Source organism: Panthera uncia, chromosome E1, assembly GCF_023721935.1.
Source record: "Panthera uncia isolate 11264 chromosome E1, Puncia_PCG_1.0, whole genome shotgun sequence".
Taxonomy (NCBI): domain Eukaryota; kingdom Metazoa; phylum Chordata; class Mammalia; order Carnivora; family Felidae; genus Panthera; species Panthera uncia.
In genome coordinates this window covers 13,997,714-14,016,811 of record NC_064814.1, presented here as the reverse complement: position 1 = coordinate 14,016,811, position 19,098 = coordinate 13,997,714, and the positions used below count along the sequence as shown (strand labels likewise).

The 19,098-nt window shown below is 50.9% G+C and overlaps 1 protein-coding gene across 1 annotated transcript; it reads right to left on the bottom strand.

Moving 5' to 3' along the window:
- Nucleotides 1-8,370: 8,370 nt before the first annotated feature.
- Nucleotides 8,371-14,036, bottom strand: HEXIM2 (HEXIM P-TEFb complex subunit 2). Its single transcript, XM_049638184.1, is given in 3 exon segments — nucleotides 8,371-9,391; nucleotides 12,043-12,156; nucleotides 13,842-14,036. Coding segments are annotated over 3 exon segments (1,104 nt in total). The 3' UTR covers nucleotides 8,371-8,596.
- Between the last annotated feature and the right edge of the window lie 5,062 nt (nucleotides 14,037-19,098).

Genomic DNA, 19,098 nt, shown 5'->3' with positions numbered 1-19,098 from the left:
GATCTCACGGTTCAAGAGTTCGAGCCCTCTATCGGGCTCTTCACTGACAGCACAGATTCTCTCTCTCTCTCTCTGTCTCTCTCAAAATAAACATATAAACTTAAAAGAAAAATTTTTAAGGGGGGGGCGGGAATTTGGACACAGACAGACACACATAGAGAGGAAACAGAGATTGGAGTAACCTGGCCAAAAACCACTAAAGACTGCCAGCACACCACCAGAAATTAAGGGAAGACAAGAAAAGCTTCTTTGCTTGCAGGTTTTGGAGGGTGCATGGTCCTGCCCTCACCTTGATTCCAGACTCCTAGTCTCCAGAACTGTGAATCGTACATTTCCATTGTTCCAAACCACCCAGTTCATGGTACTCTGTTCTGGCAGCTCTAGAAGACTAAACAGCCAGTAAACGTCTGTTGGATGAACAAATACTGCTGTTGGTGCTTCCGGTGAGACTGGCCATCTCTTGGCCAGCCTGTGTGTCCAGACAGGCAATGGAGAAGGTGCCTGTTCTGTTCTGTGTGTGGGCGGGGAGCCGCAGTGGGTAGAATAAGGCATGATTTGAACCCGGGTAGTCCAAGGCCAGAGTTCGTGCTCTTAATTTCCACACTAGAAAACCCTATCTGGCTCTAGGGAACCCTCCCTGCCCTAGCCTCCAAGTGGCCTCCTTCCTCCCTCCCTCCCTCCCTCTGCTCTGGGTGAGCAAGAAGAAATGGGGTGGAGGATAATCACAAAAGGCACTGAAAAGGGAAGCAAGGATAGCATTTGATTCTGAAACTCCCGGCAAACATACACAGCACTTGTTCACGGATGGATGCCAATGGCAGAAGACTTGGGTCAACCCCCAGTCCAGAGGCCCCCCCTGCCCAGATGGGGCAGAAGTCATCATCACTCACACGCTGCAGGTGGCTTTTGGCTCTGCTGCTGTGGCCAGATTTCAAAATCTGATTGCTGGAGGGACCCTCAAGCATGTGTTCTGGTCTTACCTCATAAGCCCTGGCACATCCATGGAGGCCAGGAATCTCCGGAGAGATTGATAGGAAATATCTCCTTCCTCTTTAAACTGAGCTCTGCCCACCCCCGTGCCTTCCAAACATCCTGACTCTCTGTCTGGTCTGCACACCAGAGGTCATGCCGTCTTGGAGTCCTCCTAGGGATGTGGGCAAGTGAGAAACACCCCTCTCACTCGTGGGACTCGCGGCCACAGAGAGCTGGGCAGAGAGAACTTAGAAGCGTGGCTCTCAGCCCTGACTGCACAGGAGAATCCCCCGGAGAACCTTCAAAACTCTGACACCGGGAAGGCATACATGGAAGAATTATATCAGAATTTCCGGGGGTGGCACCCAGACATGGGAACTTAAAAATTTTTTCCCAGGTGATCCCAGTGGGCAGTCAAGTTGCGAAGCAATATTTTGGACAAAGGAGCACTGCAAGGAGAGAGAAACTGGACTCCAGCTGGATGGAAAGCAGCAGGGAAGCGATCATCTCAAAAGACTTCTAGAAAAGAATAGTGGTTGCCAGGGGCTGGTTGGGGGGGATGGGGAGTTATTGTTTAATGGACACAGAGTCTCAGTTTGGGCAGATGAAAAGAAAAAAGTTCTGGAAATGGATGGTGGTGAGGGCTGTACAACAGTGTGAATGTATTTAATGCCAGTGGGCAGTACCCTTAAAAAGAATAAGAGAGATAGAGTCACAGATTTAGAAAGATATTTAACCCACCCTAAAGACAGGGCATTGAATTAGGTAATGATGCGGCATCTGGGTGGCTCACAAGGTTAAGTCTCCATCTTCGGCTCAGGTCATGATTTCTCAGTTTATGAGTTCGAGCCTCGCATCGGGCTCTGTGCTGATAGCTCAGAGCCTGGAGCCAGCTTCGGATTCTGTGTCTCCCCCTCTCTCTGCCCCTCCCCCACTCATGCTCTGTCTCTCTCTCTCTCTCAAAAATAAACTTAAAAAAAATGAATTAGGTAATGTCTAGAAACTTCCTGAAGATACCTACACCTATGTCTATATCTGCATGTCTATCTATATCTTTATAGGTAGATAGGCAGATAATAGATAGATGTGCTTCAGGGGGAAAAAAAAAAGATATGCTTTGGGGAGGAGATCTGGACAAGCTGCTTTTAAATGTACTCCAGAAAAATTTTTTTTAAATCTAAGGAAGGATATCCAGGAATCTTTAGTAAAAATAAAATAAAATAAAATAAAAAATAATTTTAAAAATAAAAGGTAATGAGAGAGAATAGAGCTATCAGCTATTAAAGCATATGATACAGCATAATTTTTTTAATGTGATTGGTTTATCAATAAACAGATGGAGAACTAGTAGAACAGAAAACTCACAAATGCACATGCGAAAGTAGTTTACGATAAGTGTGAAATTTCAGGGCCACCTGGGTGGCTTCAGTCGGTTAAGCATCAGATTTCGAATTTCGAATTTCGGCTCAGGTCAGGTCTTGATCTCACGGCTTGTGAGTTAGAGCCCTGCATGGGGCTCTGTGCTGACAGCTCTGAGCTTGGAGCCTGGAGCCTGCTTCAGATTCTGTGCCTCCCTCTCTCTCTCTGCCCCTCCCCTACTTGAGCTCTCTCTCTGTCTCAAAAATAAATAAACATTAAAAAATTAAAAAACAAAAACCATGTGAAATTTCAAATGGTGGTGAAACAGGTGTTAGGTCCACACTTGTGTAGCCATCTGTGGGAGGAGGGGGGAGGCCTCTAGCATCTGAAGCCCAGGGGAGGGAGGAGGAAAGGCAGCTGAGGAGTGCTGTCCAGGGAAGTCACGAAGCTGGAGTTGTTGGGGGGCAGGGGTGGTGGGGAGAGGAGGAGAGGATCCTCAGAGTGGGATGAGTCCAGGGAGGGGTGATGTCTGTGACTACAAATACAGCTGATGGGAATTAAAAGTGGGGCCAGTTGGACCAGGGGCCCAGAGGAAAAAGATCCTCTTTTTCAAAAGCCCAAGAGGGTAAAAACTGAGGCTAGGACTGCGAGGCAAAGGAAGGGAGGTCTGGCCAGAAGGGACTGTGGGGCCTCAGGACCCAATGGCGAGAGCCGGACTGTCCAACAGCCACAGGGTGTGGTTCTGGGCATGCAGTGCAGGAGCCTGCAACCCTGTGACCAGGTAGGTCCTCACACTGTGGTAGGGGAGTCTGAATGGCTGGGGGGGGGGGGGGGGGGGGGTGGGCCTGAGGAGGGCCCCAGAAGGAGAGCTGGAAGGAGTAAGAGCCAGGAGAATTAGGGCCCGTGGAGACCCTTTTCCCTTCCTTCTCTCTGGAATGACAGGCTGTGGCCAAAGCAGGCTCTGGATGCCCACGTGGCTCATAATGTCTCCCTCACAACTTAGTCTCCCTGGGAACTTCCTCTGGGAACGGCTAGGGTAAGGACAAAGCAGGGGAGGGCACCCATCCTGATGGGCAGGAGGCAGGAGGCAGCAGGTGCCTTGAGGGCTGATCTGGGCATCCTATGTTGGATAGGGTCCAGGGAGGATCTCTGGGGCAGGTGGTGTCTGGAATGCCCATGCTCACACAGTGACCAACTGGGAACCAGCTGCTCACCCTGTCCCACTGCCAGACCGGGCCGATGCAGTCCCCTCCCTTCCCTGGGTCCACAAAGGCCTTTCTGTTTGGGGGCAGGGGTGGACGTTCAGCCGTGGAGACAAGAGTGAGCTGAGCTCCAGGTGAGGCGACAGTAACATCTCCTTGTCTGGGGGAGAGGGAAACCATGTTTCCCACTCCCAGCTGCCCTAGGGGCTCAAGGTCCAGGCAGCCCCCCTCAGCCTCCACAAAAGCCATCATCCTAGGGAGGCCGGTGGACAAGGCAAAGAGGAAACCCTCTCAAAAGATGAGGGAAGGGGATGGTGAGGGAAACTCCCAAGAACCACCTGGGAATGGAGCTCTTCACTTCTTGATTATGCAATACCCTGCAAGTAGTAAAATTTATGGCTGCTTCCATCCAAGAGCGCCTCCCACGCCACCAGCACTTTGCTAAACCCTTAACTTACTTTATCTCTTTGAAGACAGGAGCGAGCACAGTGGTCAACAGCTCAAACACAATCAGACAGAACTGGCTGCTAGCTTCTCAACCTCTCTGAGCCACAGTTGCCTCATGCATCTGACCCCAAACCCCACAGGATTAATCACACTGTTCCCCGGGGACCACCTTCACTGCCTGGACCCGGCAGGCAGGAGCCAAGAGGACCAAGGAGATGTTCTATTTTTCAGGCCAGGCAGCATAGTCCCAGACACAAGCCCCCTAGCCAAGGATAGGCCCCAGGGCCCGGGACCCTGGACTGGCCTGAAGTCTCCCATGTCCTGGGACAGAGGAGAGGAGGCCCCTGAGTTATAGAAGCAGAATGGGATGGATCACAGGTCTCTAGCCTCTTGATACAGTGCTCCCTCTACAATAGGCCCTCAGGTAATCTCAGGTCATTTTGGATACAGGCCCCTGGAGACCAGTCTTTCCCTCTTGGCTTTATCACCAGAATATGCAGAATAGGTAAATCCATAGAGACAGAAGGCAGATTGGTGGTTGCCTGGGTTAGAGAAAGATGGGAGTGGGGAGTAACTGCTTAATGAGGATGGGGGTTTCCTTTTGGGGTGATAATGTTGGAACTAGACAGAGGTGGCACTTGCATACATTGTGAATGTACTAAATGCCACTGAGTCATTCATTTTGAAATGATTAATTTTATGTTATGTGAATTTCACCTCGATTAGAAATAAGGGTACCTGTAGCTAAGAGATTAAAGAAGGGGGGGGGGGTGCCTGGGTGGCTCAGTCAGTTAAGCAGTTAAGCGTGGGACTTCAGCTCAGGTCACGATCTCATGGTTCCTGGGTTCTCTGACATCAGCAGGGAGCCTGCTTCAGATCCTCTGTCCCCCCTGACTCTGCCCTTCCCCCGCTTGTTCTCTCTCTCTCCTGCGGAGGCAGAGGCAGGTGGGAAGGTGAAGGAGGGCTGAGTTATGGGGGGAGGGGGAGATGTTGTACATTCTGATGTTGCAGAAAACAGAGCAGCTTGAGGTAGGGGGAAGGTAAGAGGGAGGGTGGTCTGGAGGATGCAGCCAGTTGAGGCAGCAGTTTGAGCTTTGGAACTTGGGGAGCCAGCTGCCTACAGGGGAAGGGGGAGATGCAGGGAGGGAGTTGGACAGGCGCTAGTAACCTCTGAGCTGTTTGCTTCCTCTCAGAGTTTAGACTGGAAGCTCCTGGGGGAGGGGGCAAGGACCTCATCTTTTTAGCTGACTTTAATTTTCGTAGCAGAGCTTCGTCACAGGTAGATGCTTCTTTTAAAAAGCCTGGCACCAACGGAATGACATCAAGCATGTTAAGCAGCAGGAAGATTATCCACCGCCCACATCAGAGAAGTGAGGATGGCACTGGGCTAAGTGTGTGTGCCACTCAGGGCAGCAGGGGGGGGCTTGCCCAGCTTCCCCGGGGCCCAGAGGGCCTGCCTTGCACGCCCAGCATCCCGAGAGGGCAGCACCCACCGGGGTCTGGGGTGGGGGAAGGGACTGGGTGACACCATGAGCTCCTTTGTCAGACCCAGGAAGGAGAGTGGGGGTAGCTACAGGAAGTAGGGGGGTGAGGAGTTCCCTCCGGAATCTATCCCCCCACTTCCCTCCCCTGTGCTTGCAGGGCTCCTGCACATGCTCAGTGTGCCCATGAATTGGGTTGGCTGAGGGAGGGCACTGACTGGCACCCCCACTTAAAGGGCCAGTGCCATGCTTGCTTGAGCCCAACAGGGAGCAGTAAGAACTGGCCACCCTCTGCCCTCATACTGATTTCTTCACCTCAAACCCCCTTCTTCACTTCCTGGCAGACATCTCCTGTCCCCTCTGGACACAGGTGTTTTCCACCTGAGGTGAAGGGAGTCCTTGATGGGAAAAAAGGAGAATCCCAGGCCAGGGCACGCAGGGGTGATGGGAAGCTTCACTCCTGTGAAATATCTGCCTCTGCCCCGCCACCGCCCACCCCCCAACCCAGGTAACCAAGAGGATCCTGGAAAGCAAATGGGCATGAGGGAAATAAAACACTGAGAATTTGCTCTAGAAAGGCCTGGAGGGGGAAAGGGGAATGTGTCTAAGCCCAGCTTTCCCCAGCCAAGGGGGTATGTAGGTTGCAGGGGAGGGGGGAGGCTGTAAAATTGGAGCTTCTGTCACTGTGGGGGACCGGGAGAAGCCCAGGCCTCAGGACAGGGCAGCCAGAGAGGGAAAAGGCAAAAGGAACCCACACCTGGCCACTACCTGTAGCCGAGCGGCCTCTGCCCAGTACTTGGCCCAGTACTGCAGAAGGCACTCCAGCTCAACCCTGGGGCTCCAGGGCACTGAGGTCAGGGACCCAGATGGCCGGAGGAGGTGACAAGGGCTCTTCCTCACTGACTCCCCTCAGTGAAGACACTTTCCCAGCTCACACTTTTCTCCTTTGTTTTCTTCTTGTTCCATCCTGTCCTCCACCAACCTTGGGGAAATTAACCCACCTTGATGTGGCCCTGACCAAGAGCCCTCAACGTGTGTGCGTGCGTGCGTGTGTGTGTGTCTGTGTGTTTGGGTCTCTGGACAGGGGAGGGCCAGCAGCTAGCTTTCCTGTCTCTAGGCTCCTCAGCTTCTGGGCCAAAAAGGACTGAACTCCTCACCTGTCCCTTCCCCTGTACGGAGCTCTTGCCTACTCAGGGACACGCTGGCCAAAGCCGGCCTCCTGGGCACAGCCCCAGCACCCTCTCCCTCACACCACACCCACAGCCCTCCCCCAACACTCCAGCAGCCCCCTCTGGAATCTTCTCACCCTTCCTAGTTACACACTTACACACACACACACACACACACACACGTATATGCCTCTGGGTAAACAACCTTAGGCCAGGCCCAACCCTCTCCCTCTGGGCTCCCTGCTGAGGAATGCGGCAGCTGGGAGGCTGCCTGAGCCTTGCCCAGGGGGCCTCTGGATCCAGGCTAGCACCCACAGGGGAAGGCAGGCTAGGAATTCGGAAAGCCACACCCTCTCAGAGCCTTGGATTTCCCACCTGCAAAGTGGGGACAAGCGTTCCTCTGGCCCTTCCTGAACTGTTCAAGATCAAAGAGAAGGGGGCTAAAATCTTTGGTGAAGATTCCAGGAGCAGAACGCCCCACCCCCACCCCACCTGCCACCAGGGACTAGAGATTCTGCTCTTTCTTGAAACCCATCCCTCCCCAGAATCTGTTCTCCCCTTGCTTCCTTCTTGAAGGCGCTGGCCAGGCCTGGGTGTGGCAGGGCAGAAATGAAAGTTGTCCTGGCAACACACAGGGTTCGTCAACATTTCCATCCCAGCAGCTCAGAGGCCTGAGCCCTTCTCTTGCCCAATGTGGCTTGACAAGATGAGCCTTCCTGGAATGGAAGCTAGGTTGGGCTGGCCAGGTCTCCGCCCCTCCCCAGTGCACGGGGCGGCAGAACCACACAGGCTTGCTGGTGAGTTGACTAACTTCCCCCTCCACCACCCCAGCCTGACACTAGGCAGCCAACAAGGACGCCTGGAAGGGGTGATGGAAGTGAGACCGGGTGTCTGGAGAAGGCTGGGTCTGAGTGTTCCAGTGTGTGAGCTCGTTTCAGAGCCCAATACTGCTGGCACCTTGGTGGCACCTTATCCCAGCTGACTCAGCTTTCTATTACGCAGACAGGGGAGGGGCTCACCTTGGAGGGAAGGGACCACACAGGGGATGGGGCAAGAGGAGCAGCACACACAGATGTGCGGTGGGCACGAGGAAAGCCAGGCCACCAGCTCTGCTAAGGGCGGCTTCACTGCCCCCTCTGCCTCTTGGGTTTTTTTTTTTTTTTTTTTTTCCCAGGAGAAAACTTCCCTTGAGGGATACTTGTAAGTGCCCTTCCAGGAGGTCTGGGGGCAAAGGTGATGACTAACCTCCTGCCCAACCACTGGCTTCGAGATGTGGAGGTGGGTAGCCGGCTGTCAAGGTAAAGGAGACACAAGCCATCCAGATCCTCATCCAGCCCGGCCCTCTGAACTCTGGGGAGGACAGGGAGGATACAGGGAGCCTGGGAAGAAACCCTGAAGGAGCCCCTCCAAAAGTCCCAGCCCCCCCTCCTCCAGAGGACACCCCAAGCTCCTCACGGCAATCCGGCATCTTAAGTTCTGGCTGAACCGGTGGTTCCTGAGCCCCCCTCCCAGCCCTGCATCCTCCTCTATAAAACCTTCAGAGGAGTCTGATTCTTCCTGGACACAGAGAGCAGCATTCAGACATCCTGGAGGCCCTGGTAGTTCCCCAATACAGAGGTCGGCTGGCCTCCCAGGCTTGGGGCAAGGTGGGTCTAGGACCCCAGTCCCAAACCTCTCTGGGACAAATGTGCTTTGATTCTCAGAGCAGCCCTAGTGAAATCAATCCTAGCCACTCCCATCTGACCTCACGAAAATCATTTAATCTCTTTGAGAAAAATACGAAGACATCAAAGAACACATTATGGAAACGACAAGGTGGGAAGGCTGAACCGATTCTAGCTGTTCTCAGCGGACACAGGGGTACTGGGAGTGGTTTCCAACTGCCACCTGCCTCCCTGAGACCCAGCGGCCTGAGTGTATATGAAATGGGACCTTCTCCCTGGGTCAGCCTGGGTGAGGGGCCCCCCTAGGTGCCCGACTCCCCACCGGGGCAGCTGCCCTTCCGGTTCCACATCTCGTTCTCCTGCCGGAGCCGCTGGTTCTCTGTCCGGAGCCGCTCGACCTCAGCAGCCAGCTCCTCCACCTGGCGGCAGGGCTGCGGGCCGGTGTACCCCCGCAGCTGTTGCAGCCTCCTGGTCTCCTCCTCGGCCTGCGACAGCCGCCTCTCCAGATCCAGGTAGTCTCGAACCAGCTCCTGCTTGCTGCGGTCCTGCAGGCGCTCGGTGTGGTAGCGCTCGTAGGCCTCGGAGAAATCCCTCTGCTGGAACTCACCGTGAGCCGGGCCTCGCCCGTCGCCTTCCCCTGCCTCGCTCTCCCCGCTGGAGCCTGGCTGGGAGGCCCCATGGGGCACTTCCAGGTTGGGCTCCTCAGGGTCTCGGTCATTCATCAGAAATTGGGTGGTGTTGTAGGGCGCCACGGGCTGGCCTTTGGCGAACATCTCCTCGCGGACCCGGGAGGCCCTCTGGCTCTGCCTCTCATCCCGCTGTTGCTTCTCGGCCCAGCTCAGCTCCAGGTAGGGCCGCCAGTGCCTTTTGCGCTTTGAAGGCCTCCTGCGGTGCTTCTTCCGGCCCAGCACAGCCTCCACTGAGCTGCCCCCTGGGCTCTGGGTCCGGGAAGCCCTACTGTTCCAGCCCAGGCCACTGCCAGCCCCAGTAGGGTCTTCCTCCTCCGAGTGGCTCTCTATCCGGGGTGTCAGGGGCAGGGAACTACCAGGGTCATGAGGCTCAGGGGGTGTCTGGGGGCTCCCAGGAGCACCAGGGGTCTAGACAGAGGACAAGGAAGAATAAATCACAGACAGCCTGTCCCCGGTGGTGGAACCCTTCCATAACCACTTGGCCTGAAGCCAACCTTCCCATAGCTGACTTGGGGTCACTCTCCAGCCTCTCACCCTCTGCAACTATTTGTTGGTTTGTGGGTTTTTACCTGTCTACTGTCTGCCCACCCCCCCCCCCCCAGCCCTCCCCGAGCAAACTCATGAAAACAGCAGGAATTCTGCCCATATATTTCACTCTGTAATTTCAGTACCTGTTCTGTGCCTCGCAGAGCACAGTATTCACTAAATACTGTTTGAATGAAGTAGGAGAAAGAGAATAGAGGTCGGGGACTGGCTCCTGATGCATTTGCTTGATCAGTCATCTTCCTAGGAAGCTTGTCTTTCAGACAGAGTTGGCTTCGTGGGGGAGCAACCTGTGCAGTCTCTCAGAGCCTTTCACCCCCACTCTGTTCAGAAAGGCCCCACGCTTTGCTTAAAGCTCTGCTGTCCTTGCCTTGAACTTAACAATTTTTTAATAAAGAACCCTTTGCACTGGGCCCTACAAATTATGTAGTCGATCTTGCTTTCAGGTATTTGCATAGCTGACTCTTTAGGGCTTAGTGCCCTCTTCAGAGGGGCTCACCCTGACCACCCTATCTAAAGATCTGCCCCCTCATCTTCCCTTCCCATTGTCAGGGGACCCAGTTAACATTCCATGTCGCATCTACCACATTACCATTTACCATCTGTCTTCCTCCTATAAGAATGTGTCTTGTCTGTCCAGTTCACCACTGTGTCCCCGTGCATGGCCCAAGGTAAGTGCTCAATAAACATATGTTAAATAACATAAAGCCCATAAGAGGGGGGGGCCCAAAAAACATAGGGACATGAGGCTCTCCTTTCTGTTGATCTAGGGCAAAGAAGACGGGGTGTATTTATTCCAGGCAGAAGTTGCTATCACTCTTTGACAGGAGCGGCAGGAAAGAGGCCCTCACTAGGGAGAGGAAGGGTGAACCTCCAGTGTGCAGCCGACAGAATCCTAGAACTTATCTAAGAGGTGGAAAGGATTCTGTCAAGAGCGTGTGTACACAGCATGTGTTTATCTCTGTTGTGGTAAGGGTGGGAGTACTCAGGGTGGGGGATGGAGAATGAATTGCTCTATGTTTGTGGTTTGGGGAATTCTAATAATAACTCCTGCCATTAAAGTGTTGCTCTATAATGTACACCACGGCTCAGAGACATCTGACATAGGTGCATACAAGCATAGCATGTGCATCGGGGGATGCACGCAGCCCTGTGAGAGCTGGAGGTGCGCTGTGAGTGTTTTAGAGGCCCTGGAGTTCTCTTCTTCATCTGGGATGGAGTGTGTTACGGCGTCTACGCAGTACGTGTGTGTGTTGTTTGTCGTGTTGTATTGTTACTTCACCTGCAGGGAGATCGTAGATCAAGAACAGGCCTTATCTACACCAGTGTCTTGAGCCACCTGAGACGGAGTTTCTGCCCCACCCCAGAAGCAGCAAGGCCCAGGCAAGGTGGTTTGCTTGTGTGTGCACAATCGTTCACCTGCCCCCAGCCCTCAGTACGTGTCCCCCCTGATGATCCTTCCCCTCACCCAAACCATCCCTGCCCCTCAGCCCCACGTGCTGCCTCCCTCCTGAAGGCTTGTCCCTTTACCACCATTCCCACTACTGCAGATAAGCTGTGTGATCTGGGTGAGTCATATGCCCTCTCTGAACTTCTAACCCTGACCTACCATGAACTCCAAATTAAACAATTCCAGAAAACGCTGGAAGTGGCTAGCTAGGGTGGGTCAGAGGAGCTGAGCTCCTTCCTCACCTACAGGGACTCAAAAACTCGGGGAGAATAGGCAAGGTGGGGGCAGCAAGAGAGAGTATGGGCAGAGCGGGTTTGGGTTCCTGTTGCCAGATCAGAAGGTGATGTTTTCTGAGAGTCTGACACAATCTGTGTCTCCCTCTCTCCCGGATGATGTGTGCACCCCAACCCCTAACCTAAATTATGAACCAAATGCTCAAACTGTTTTCCCTGTGTCAGGCTTCGTTCTCAGCCTTGACAGATTGCAAGGCAGAGTTCTGTTGTCAGAAGTCCCTAAATTTAATCTTGGGGTGCCTGGGTGGCTTAGTCGGTTAAGCGTCCGACTCTTGATTTCGGCTCAGGCCATGATCTCACAGTTCGTGGGATTGAGCCCTGCGACAGTCTGTGTTAACAGCACGGAGCCTGCTTGGTATTCTCTCTCCCCCTCTCCCCTCCCCTCCCTCCCTCTCCGCCCCTCCCCTGCTTGTGCTTGTGCGCAAGCACGTGCTCGCTCACTCGTATGCACGCGCTCTCTCTCTCTCTCTCTCTCTCAAAAAACAAAAACAAAACAAACTTTAAACCTGGACCTTTTGTTTGCTAGCTGCGTGATTCTAGAAAAGGTATTTCAGCTCTGAGAACCTTAGCTTCTTTGAAATGGAAGTAGTAACCCTACCTTGAAGGGCTCCTAGGATTTTATGAGATAGCACAGATTTGGCATCTGGCATACTGCCCACTGCACAGTAGGGACTCATTTAAAAATACTGGTTTTCCAAATCTGCCAACACATCTGAGACACGCTGGCGGGATCCATGGCAGGGCACTCAGGTGGTTGGGAAGGTGGGGCTTACCTTGGCCTCCTCCAGGGCTGCGGGTGATTCTGTATTACAGTTGGTCTGGTTCGTAGTAGCCACGTTCTTCTGTTCCAAATCTTTCAGCAGATGCCTTTAACTAATGACACCTGCCTTAAATAACAGAAAAACCAAGTCTTAAAGGAGAATTTTCAGGAAGACTGGCTACCCAGGAATTTTTCCCCAAGGCAGCGGCAGCCATTTTGTACCACCAGACCTGCACACTGTCCTTATCAAAGGAAGGCCCTGAAGGCTGCCTCCACACCCTGGTTTTCACACCTCCAGCCAGCAAGAGGGCCAAATGGGGAACAAGGGACCATCTTCCCAGTCCTGTTCCTCAGACCCCAGGCCAGGGTTTACATCCTATACTGTTCTTCTAGAAGTCACTGAGGCCCAGGCTGGCAGTTAGGAAGCTCGCCCTGAGCTTCCCGCCCCCACCCCTCCGCCCCAAAACCAAAAGGGGGAAGGACGCTGTCCTGGGAGGCAAGGTACAGCAATGACCTGGAGAAGCCGACAGTCGAGTGGGTCAGTGGCTGTAACAAGAAAATATGTAGCAGGCTTTACAAGGGGGTCCTTTCCTCACTGTGTCCAGAGGCCCCAGTCTTGACAGCGGACCCCCTCCCCCTGCCTGCCCCCAGGCTGGACTCCAAAACCCAGCCCTGAGAAACACAGCTGTGGCCTGGGCCGAGCCTGGGGCTGAAGCCTTATCATCTCCTGGGCCTGGCCTGCCTCCCGGCTCCTTCCTCTCGGGACGGGAAACAGAGGAAAGGGGAAGAAGTCTTCACACTACATGCAGCTGGAAGGGAAGCCCAACTGGAATAAGGATGGATTCCTTGGAAAGGGGGAAGTGGTCCGAGAAAGGAGATTTTGCAAAGGCAGAACTGACCTATTTGCTGTCAAGGATTATGCACACGACTATATCTGTGTGTCTTTCTGTGCGACCGACCTCCTGTTTGTGCAGTTCCCAAAGCCTCAGCCCTACCTCTTGCTGCAATTGCAGCAGCTCTGGTCAAGCCGCTCAGGCACTAAGGTTGGAGAAGTTGGGGGGGCGGGGGGGGGGGAAAGCCTGGCAGCGCGGTGCCTATTGGGGATTGTAGTTTTTCCAGCTTTGGAACACGGATCAAGATCCTGTCACGTCTACAGTCAGACCGAGAACTCCAAAACCCATATACCCTTGCGCGAGTGGCCTCCCGCGCTCACCGATGCCTTCTTTGATTGGTCAAGCCGTCTGCCAATATTTCCCCTTTCGTCAACGATTAGCTGTGCGGAAGCACAACGGGACCCGCCTTCCGAGCTCAATTAAAGAGTTCATTGATGGCGTTAATCTTTACGGGGCAGAAAATAGATCCGGCTGAGAGGGGCGGGGCTGTGGGTGCGGAGGGATCCTCGGCCCTAGAGGAAGGCGACGAGAAGGATCGGTGGCCGCCGCCGCCATTTTGGGCTGGGAGGAGGCAGCGGAGGGACTCGCTGCGCAGTGAGAGCACCCCGTGGGGGGTGGTCCGGGCGCGGGGAGAGGCCGGGCCGAGTGGGCTGCCTGAAGTGGTGGCGCCGGGAGACGGCGGGGAGTGGGACCGGGGACCGGGGGGGTGAAGGTTGGAGTCTCCCCGGCCGGGCCCGGTCCTCAAACCGTCCCGGCAGCCCCGCAGCCTCGCCTCTCACAGAGGGCGGGGTTCTTGGGCAATTACCGCGTGTTCCCCGAGACCCCAGTTGGGGAGAGACCGGGTGAAACAAACGACTCCGCTCTGCTCTTCCCATGGGGGACGCAGATCCAGAGGCCGAGTTCTGCCAACTTTCCCCACCCCCATGCGGCCTGGGTATGGTGGCGGGGCCCAGCGTTGCGGGACCCCCACTTCGAGGGGCGAGGTGGGGGCGTCGCCAGATTCCAAAGACTGGCGCCCCCGGGGAGGGCGGAGGTCCCAGCTCTGGCCGTGCGTCCTCCTGGCGTGGCTGGCAGCTGGAGGCCCCGAGGGCGCAGAGCCGGGTGCACCCACCATCTTTCCCCCCCCCATACACCAAGGCCATCTCGCGGCCCCGGCTTCGAGAAGGAAACAGTCCCTTCTTACAGTAGCAACCACCAATTCCTCCTGGAACTAGGTAGATAGAGGCACGTGGAAGGCTTTGCGAGCCCAATGCTTGGAAATCTCTGAGCGCTCTTGCCCTCAAGATTTCTAGCCAGCCCCGATTGTCGGAATGACCTGACCTTGCACGTCCCCAGCCAGTTTGGGAAACTCTAAAAATGTGCTGTTCACTTCTCTTGAAAGTTTACACCGAAAAAAGTTGGGTTTTGCCCTTTACGGGGTTGGGACACAAAAAAAACTGAGTGGCCACGGCTCTGGGAATAAAAGTGGAGTGGCCCATTTCGGATGCTTCAGGAACATCTGTTTGCGTTTTGAAATCCGAGCCATGAGTTTTAACCAAAACTTTTGGAGAAATGGCTGCCCTCCTAGAGGAAAGAACGAACTAATTCCAACATAATCTTTATAAGACTACAAATTCTTTCCAGTTTAAAGAACTTTTCTTCCACAAACTGAACAAAATGGGGAGTATTTTGCCACTGACGCATCGTTACTAGGGAACCTCTATTTTGAATTTCCAAGTACACTAATTGAAAATCACCTCTGTGAATCCCAGATGCTACCAAGATAGAAATTGCAGTTTTGAGCAACTTCATATATGTAGCGTTTGAGGGGTGGGGGGAGACCTGCTTTGAAAAAAATAAATACTGAACCTTACATTGACAGTTATAGCAGCTTCTTAGGATTGAAGTTTGATGTGAAATTCTTTTCTTGAATTACAGATTAAACCATCTTGTTTCCTCCTGCTCGAGATCCAAGTTCAGAGAGCTTTACATACAGCTCAGGGATATCTTAATAATTTTGTTGCTAAAATACCAGTTAGAAATTATGTGTAGCATGAGAGTGACTGGGTAGTGAACTTTACCTTTGAGGGTATCTTGTAATGAATCTCATTGCCAATTACACATGGTCACATCATTCCTAAGCCTTTGGCTTGAAAAGCAAGAACCTTGAAAGATTTTTGATAACTGAAGCCCTCCCCCTCCTCCTATTAATCATCTTTTAAGTTGTAAATGACAGTTCCATAACTTTATATTCTCCCCCTGCTCCCCAGATGTTCTCAGAGAAAGTCTTACAACTGGATGGTGACAAGGTGATCACCATTGACTTAATTTCTTAATCCAAAATTTGAACCACTGAATGAAGTATACTTGATTCATACTGTAGGTTGACTTGGCTTATGTCATGTTAATTTTACACTGTTCTTCAGATCAAGAGAAGATGGGTTAGGAAAAGCTGACTTTAACTTGGTAGGAGTTAAGTTAAATAGTCATAGGAGCTGAATGGGGCTTTACAGATTATCTTTGTAGTTCTTCTGTCAAGAATTTAGTGGAGGATCCCAGACTCTTGTGATTCATCCTCCATGGTGAAGTAATAGGGTTAAACCTTTGGATGCTACTAGGTAGACAGTACTGGGCCAGGTGCAGAAATGTGTTACTCATTTAGAAAGATGAAAGGTTATCATCTTTAAGGTTGACCCGGAAGCTTTTCCATTCCTTGATAAGAAAAGTTGGGAATAAACCCAGTTTAATAATGCTCCCTTGGTTATCTTCTGAGCAAAACACAGGACTGGAAGTTAGGAACTCCAAGTTCAATTTCTGTGTGTGCTACCACTGACTTGATTGGCTTGGCCGGAGGCCAAATCCTGAAGATGAGGCCAAACTGGTCATTTTGTTGCTGAGTCCATTGTTCATCTAATGTTCAACCAGACCTTCAACTTCCTTCTCGGCTCTCCCCTTTCAGATGAGTTGTTTTGGGGTTTATGACAAAGGCTACAAACCCTATATGCTTCAGTTTCCTGATTTGAAAATAGTATCTGTGCTGCCTCCCTCATAAATACCTTGAGTAACTACTCTTCAGTAGCTATGTAAACATTTACTTACTAAAACTTCATTATTTGGGAATCTAGAACTTCTGCTTCAGAGGTTATCTGGGGTATTTGGGAGGCCTGCCTTAAAGAAGTGTGGCCCTGGTTGCCCTTGGCGGCACAAAGGGGGGCCATCCAACTAGGCTGAATGAGGGTCAGTTTCTCAGGGTACCAAGCAGTTGTTACTAGGAAGACCTGGATATTTTACCCTGATGGCCAGCTCCTGGGGCCTGGTGGCTCTGTGTGAGCAGGATCCATGGATGAGTAGGATTGACTCTTGGAGCAGGTCCCCTTTGGCATGAAGCTGCTTGCTTCTGACTGATTGGATTTCCACAATCGTAATCAATTTTTTATTGTGTTTCGCTCTCATCCTCTTTCTCTTTGAATTTTCTCTTTTTAAATTGCTCAAATGTTTGTTGTTTTGTTAAGTGAACTTTTGGAAATAACTAGAGAGGTAACCTCTTAGACATTCCTTTCCATCCTCTAGTTTGGTCTCCTGCCTTTGCCTAACAGTTGTACTGGAGTTATCCAGGTATGCGAACTTCTGTGTTGAATCAGGCTTCAGACTTCAAATTAACCTCCTTTTCTGACCCTCTGGAGGCTAGCACAAGTTCTGCTGAGAGCTCACAAGAGCAGCGATGCTGTCATTTTTTCAGATGCTTCTGCTTGGGGCACTCAAGTTCCCACATTTTCCTTCAGGAATATCCTTTTTGCACACTGCAAACCCAGGGCTTTTTAACACTTCACACGAAGTCTGTGGTTGCGTCAAATAGAATATGAAGGATGAGAGTTCAGTTTCCTTCTGAATTTTTGCTCTTCTTGAAAAAACTTTTAGGGGAGCCTGGGTGGCTCAGTCGGTTGAGCGACCGACTTCCGCTCAGGTCATGATCTCACGGTTTGTGAGTTCAAGCCCCGCGTTGGGCTCTGTGCTGTCAGCTCAGCCTGGAGCTGCTTCAGATTCTGTGTCTCCCTCTCTCTCTGACCCTCCCCCACTCATGCTCTGTCTCTCTCTGCCTCAGAAATAAATAAACATTAAAAAAAAATTTTTTTTTAAAAGAAAAAACTTTTAAGCCAAATATAACTGCTCTTGGTGCTACGTTGAGAGAGAGCACTTTTTCAAAAAACTTACCAACAATTGCCTACAGCAGCTCACTCATTTGAAAGAATTTTGTTGGTGTGCAAAGGTTTATTAATAAACTACTAGGATTATTCTCTGCCCTTGACCTTGTTAACATCATTTGTCATAATTGAACCACCTCTGAGTAAAACCCAAGAAAAAGTTTATTCAGGAGGAATTGTGAGGGCTCAATTATTGATCTGTTTAAACTCAGCCTTTGTTTTTTTCAACAAGAAGTGGAATGAGGTTGTAAACTTTCCAGTATTCAAAGACCATTGGCTCAAATGGAACCTTTGCCACCTAGACTGTATATTCTGTCCCATTTGCAAAGTATGACGATTACCTTTTGGTCAGCCCACCCGACTGTTCAGGGCCTGAATTTGACATCTTCTTTCTTTTTTTTTTTTTTTTTTTATTATTATTTTTTTTAATTTTTTTTTTTAACGTTTTTTATTTATTTTTGAGACAGAGAGAGAGACAGAGCATGAACAGGGGAGGGGCAGAGAGAGAGGGAGACACAGAATCGGAAGCAGGCTCCAGGCTCTGAGCCATCAGCCCAGAGCCCGACGCGGGGCTCGAACCCACGGACTGTGAGATCGTGACCTGAGCTGAAGTCGGCTGCTCAACCGACTGAGCCACCCAGGCGCCCCGACATCTTCTTTCTTTTAAAAATTATTTTTCATTTCTAGCATCAACCATTTATACTTTGTGTGAGCAAGAATAGTAAAGTGGTATTTTATTCCAATGTTATCAAATTTGAAAAAATAATTTCAAAAAACAAACCTCACAAACTCAAGTATACTTAATACAAGTACTATCTCAGCTCTAGCTAACTTTGCTATCACAATGTTGTGAATATTTGTTGCCAGCTGTTCTGGGTGTAAGTGGCCAGGGAGAATTCTGTGGTGCATTACCTAATGTTTGACTAAATATAGCCAGCTCTTGATTTTCTGAAGGTAAACTATTCGCTTGTGGTTGTGGGATTTTTTGTTGTTGGTTTTTGGTTTTTGGTTTTTTTAATTTCTATGGATTCCCTCTTTGATTTTTTTTTTCCCCTCTAACTTTTGAAGTGATTAGGGTCATATGTATTTACATTTTCCCAAAGGATTTTAGTTTTACTCTAGATGAAGTGAAAATTAAAATACTGATCAAATGGGCAACTGCTCTGGTCTTAAAAAGAAACAAAGGGCTGGCCCAGTCAGTGGAGCATGTGACTCTTGATCTTGGGGTTGTGGGTTCGAGCCCCACACTGGGCATAGAGATTACTGAAAAAAAAAAAAAAGGAAATAAATAAATAATATCAATGGTAGCTGACTTTAGTATAACATGTTTTCATCCTTTAATCCTGATAGCAGTTTTGTAAAGTAGGCACAGGCCCATTTTGCTGATGAAGAATGAGACTCAGAGTTTAAGAGAGTTTTGTCCAGGGTTGCACTACCAGTATATGTTAAAGATATGACTAGGACCCTGGTTTTTTGACTCCTTTTAAGCTAGTCTAATTTTTATGTTTTCTTTCTTTAGAGATACCTGGTATATTTTTCTGAATTAAACCAATCTGAACCTCCCTGGTTTTCTCCCAAAAAAAAAAAAAAATGATATCTAAAGGGCCCTGTCTCCTGAAGGCCACTTTGTATTATGGGCTAACCCCCCAAAAGTTTTCCTTAGAGGAGGATTAAACTTTCCAGCCAGCTCTCTCAAAGTTGGGGAAGCACTTTGTCCTGGCTGGATACCCAGGCCCCCTAGGAGAAAGGGAACAAACTGAAATTGCCAGTGTGTAAGCCTGGTCTTTTAAGCAGCTCAGTTAAAATGTTTGGAAGAGAGGACTTTAGTGAAAGACTAGAGATCTTCAAATGACTTGAGGACCATTTGTCAGCACAGCCCCCTTTTATAATGAGTAATTCAGAGTCTTTTCTCTATTGTGAGAGCAGTAGGCTAGTCAAGTGTTTCAGTGTAGAAAGTGTTGATAGAAAACTGAAATTTCCCACAAACCTCATCAC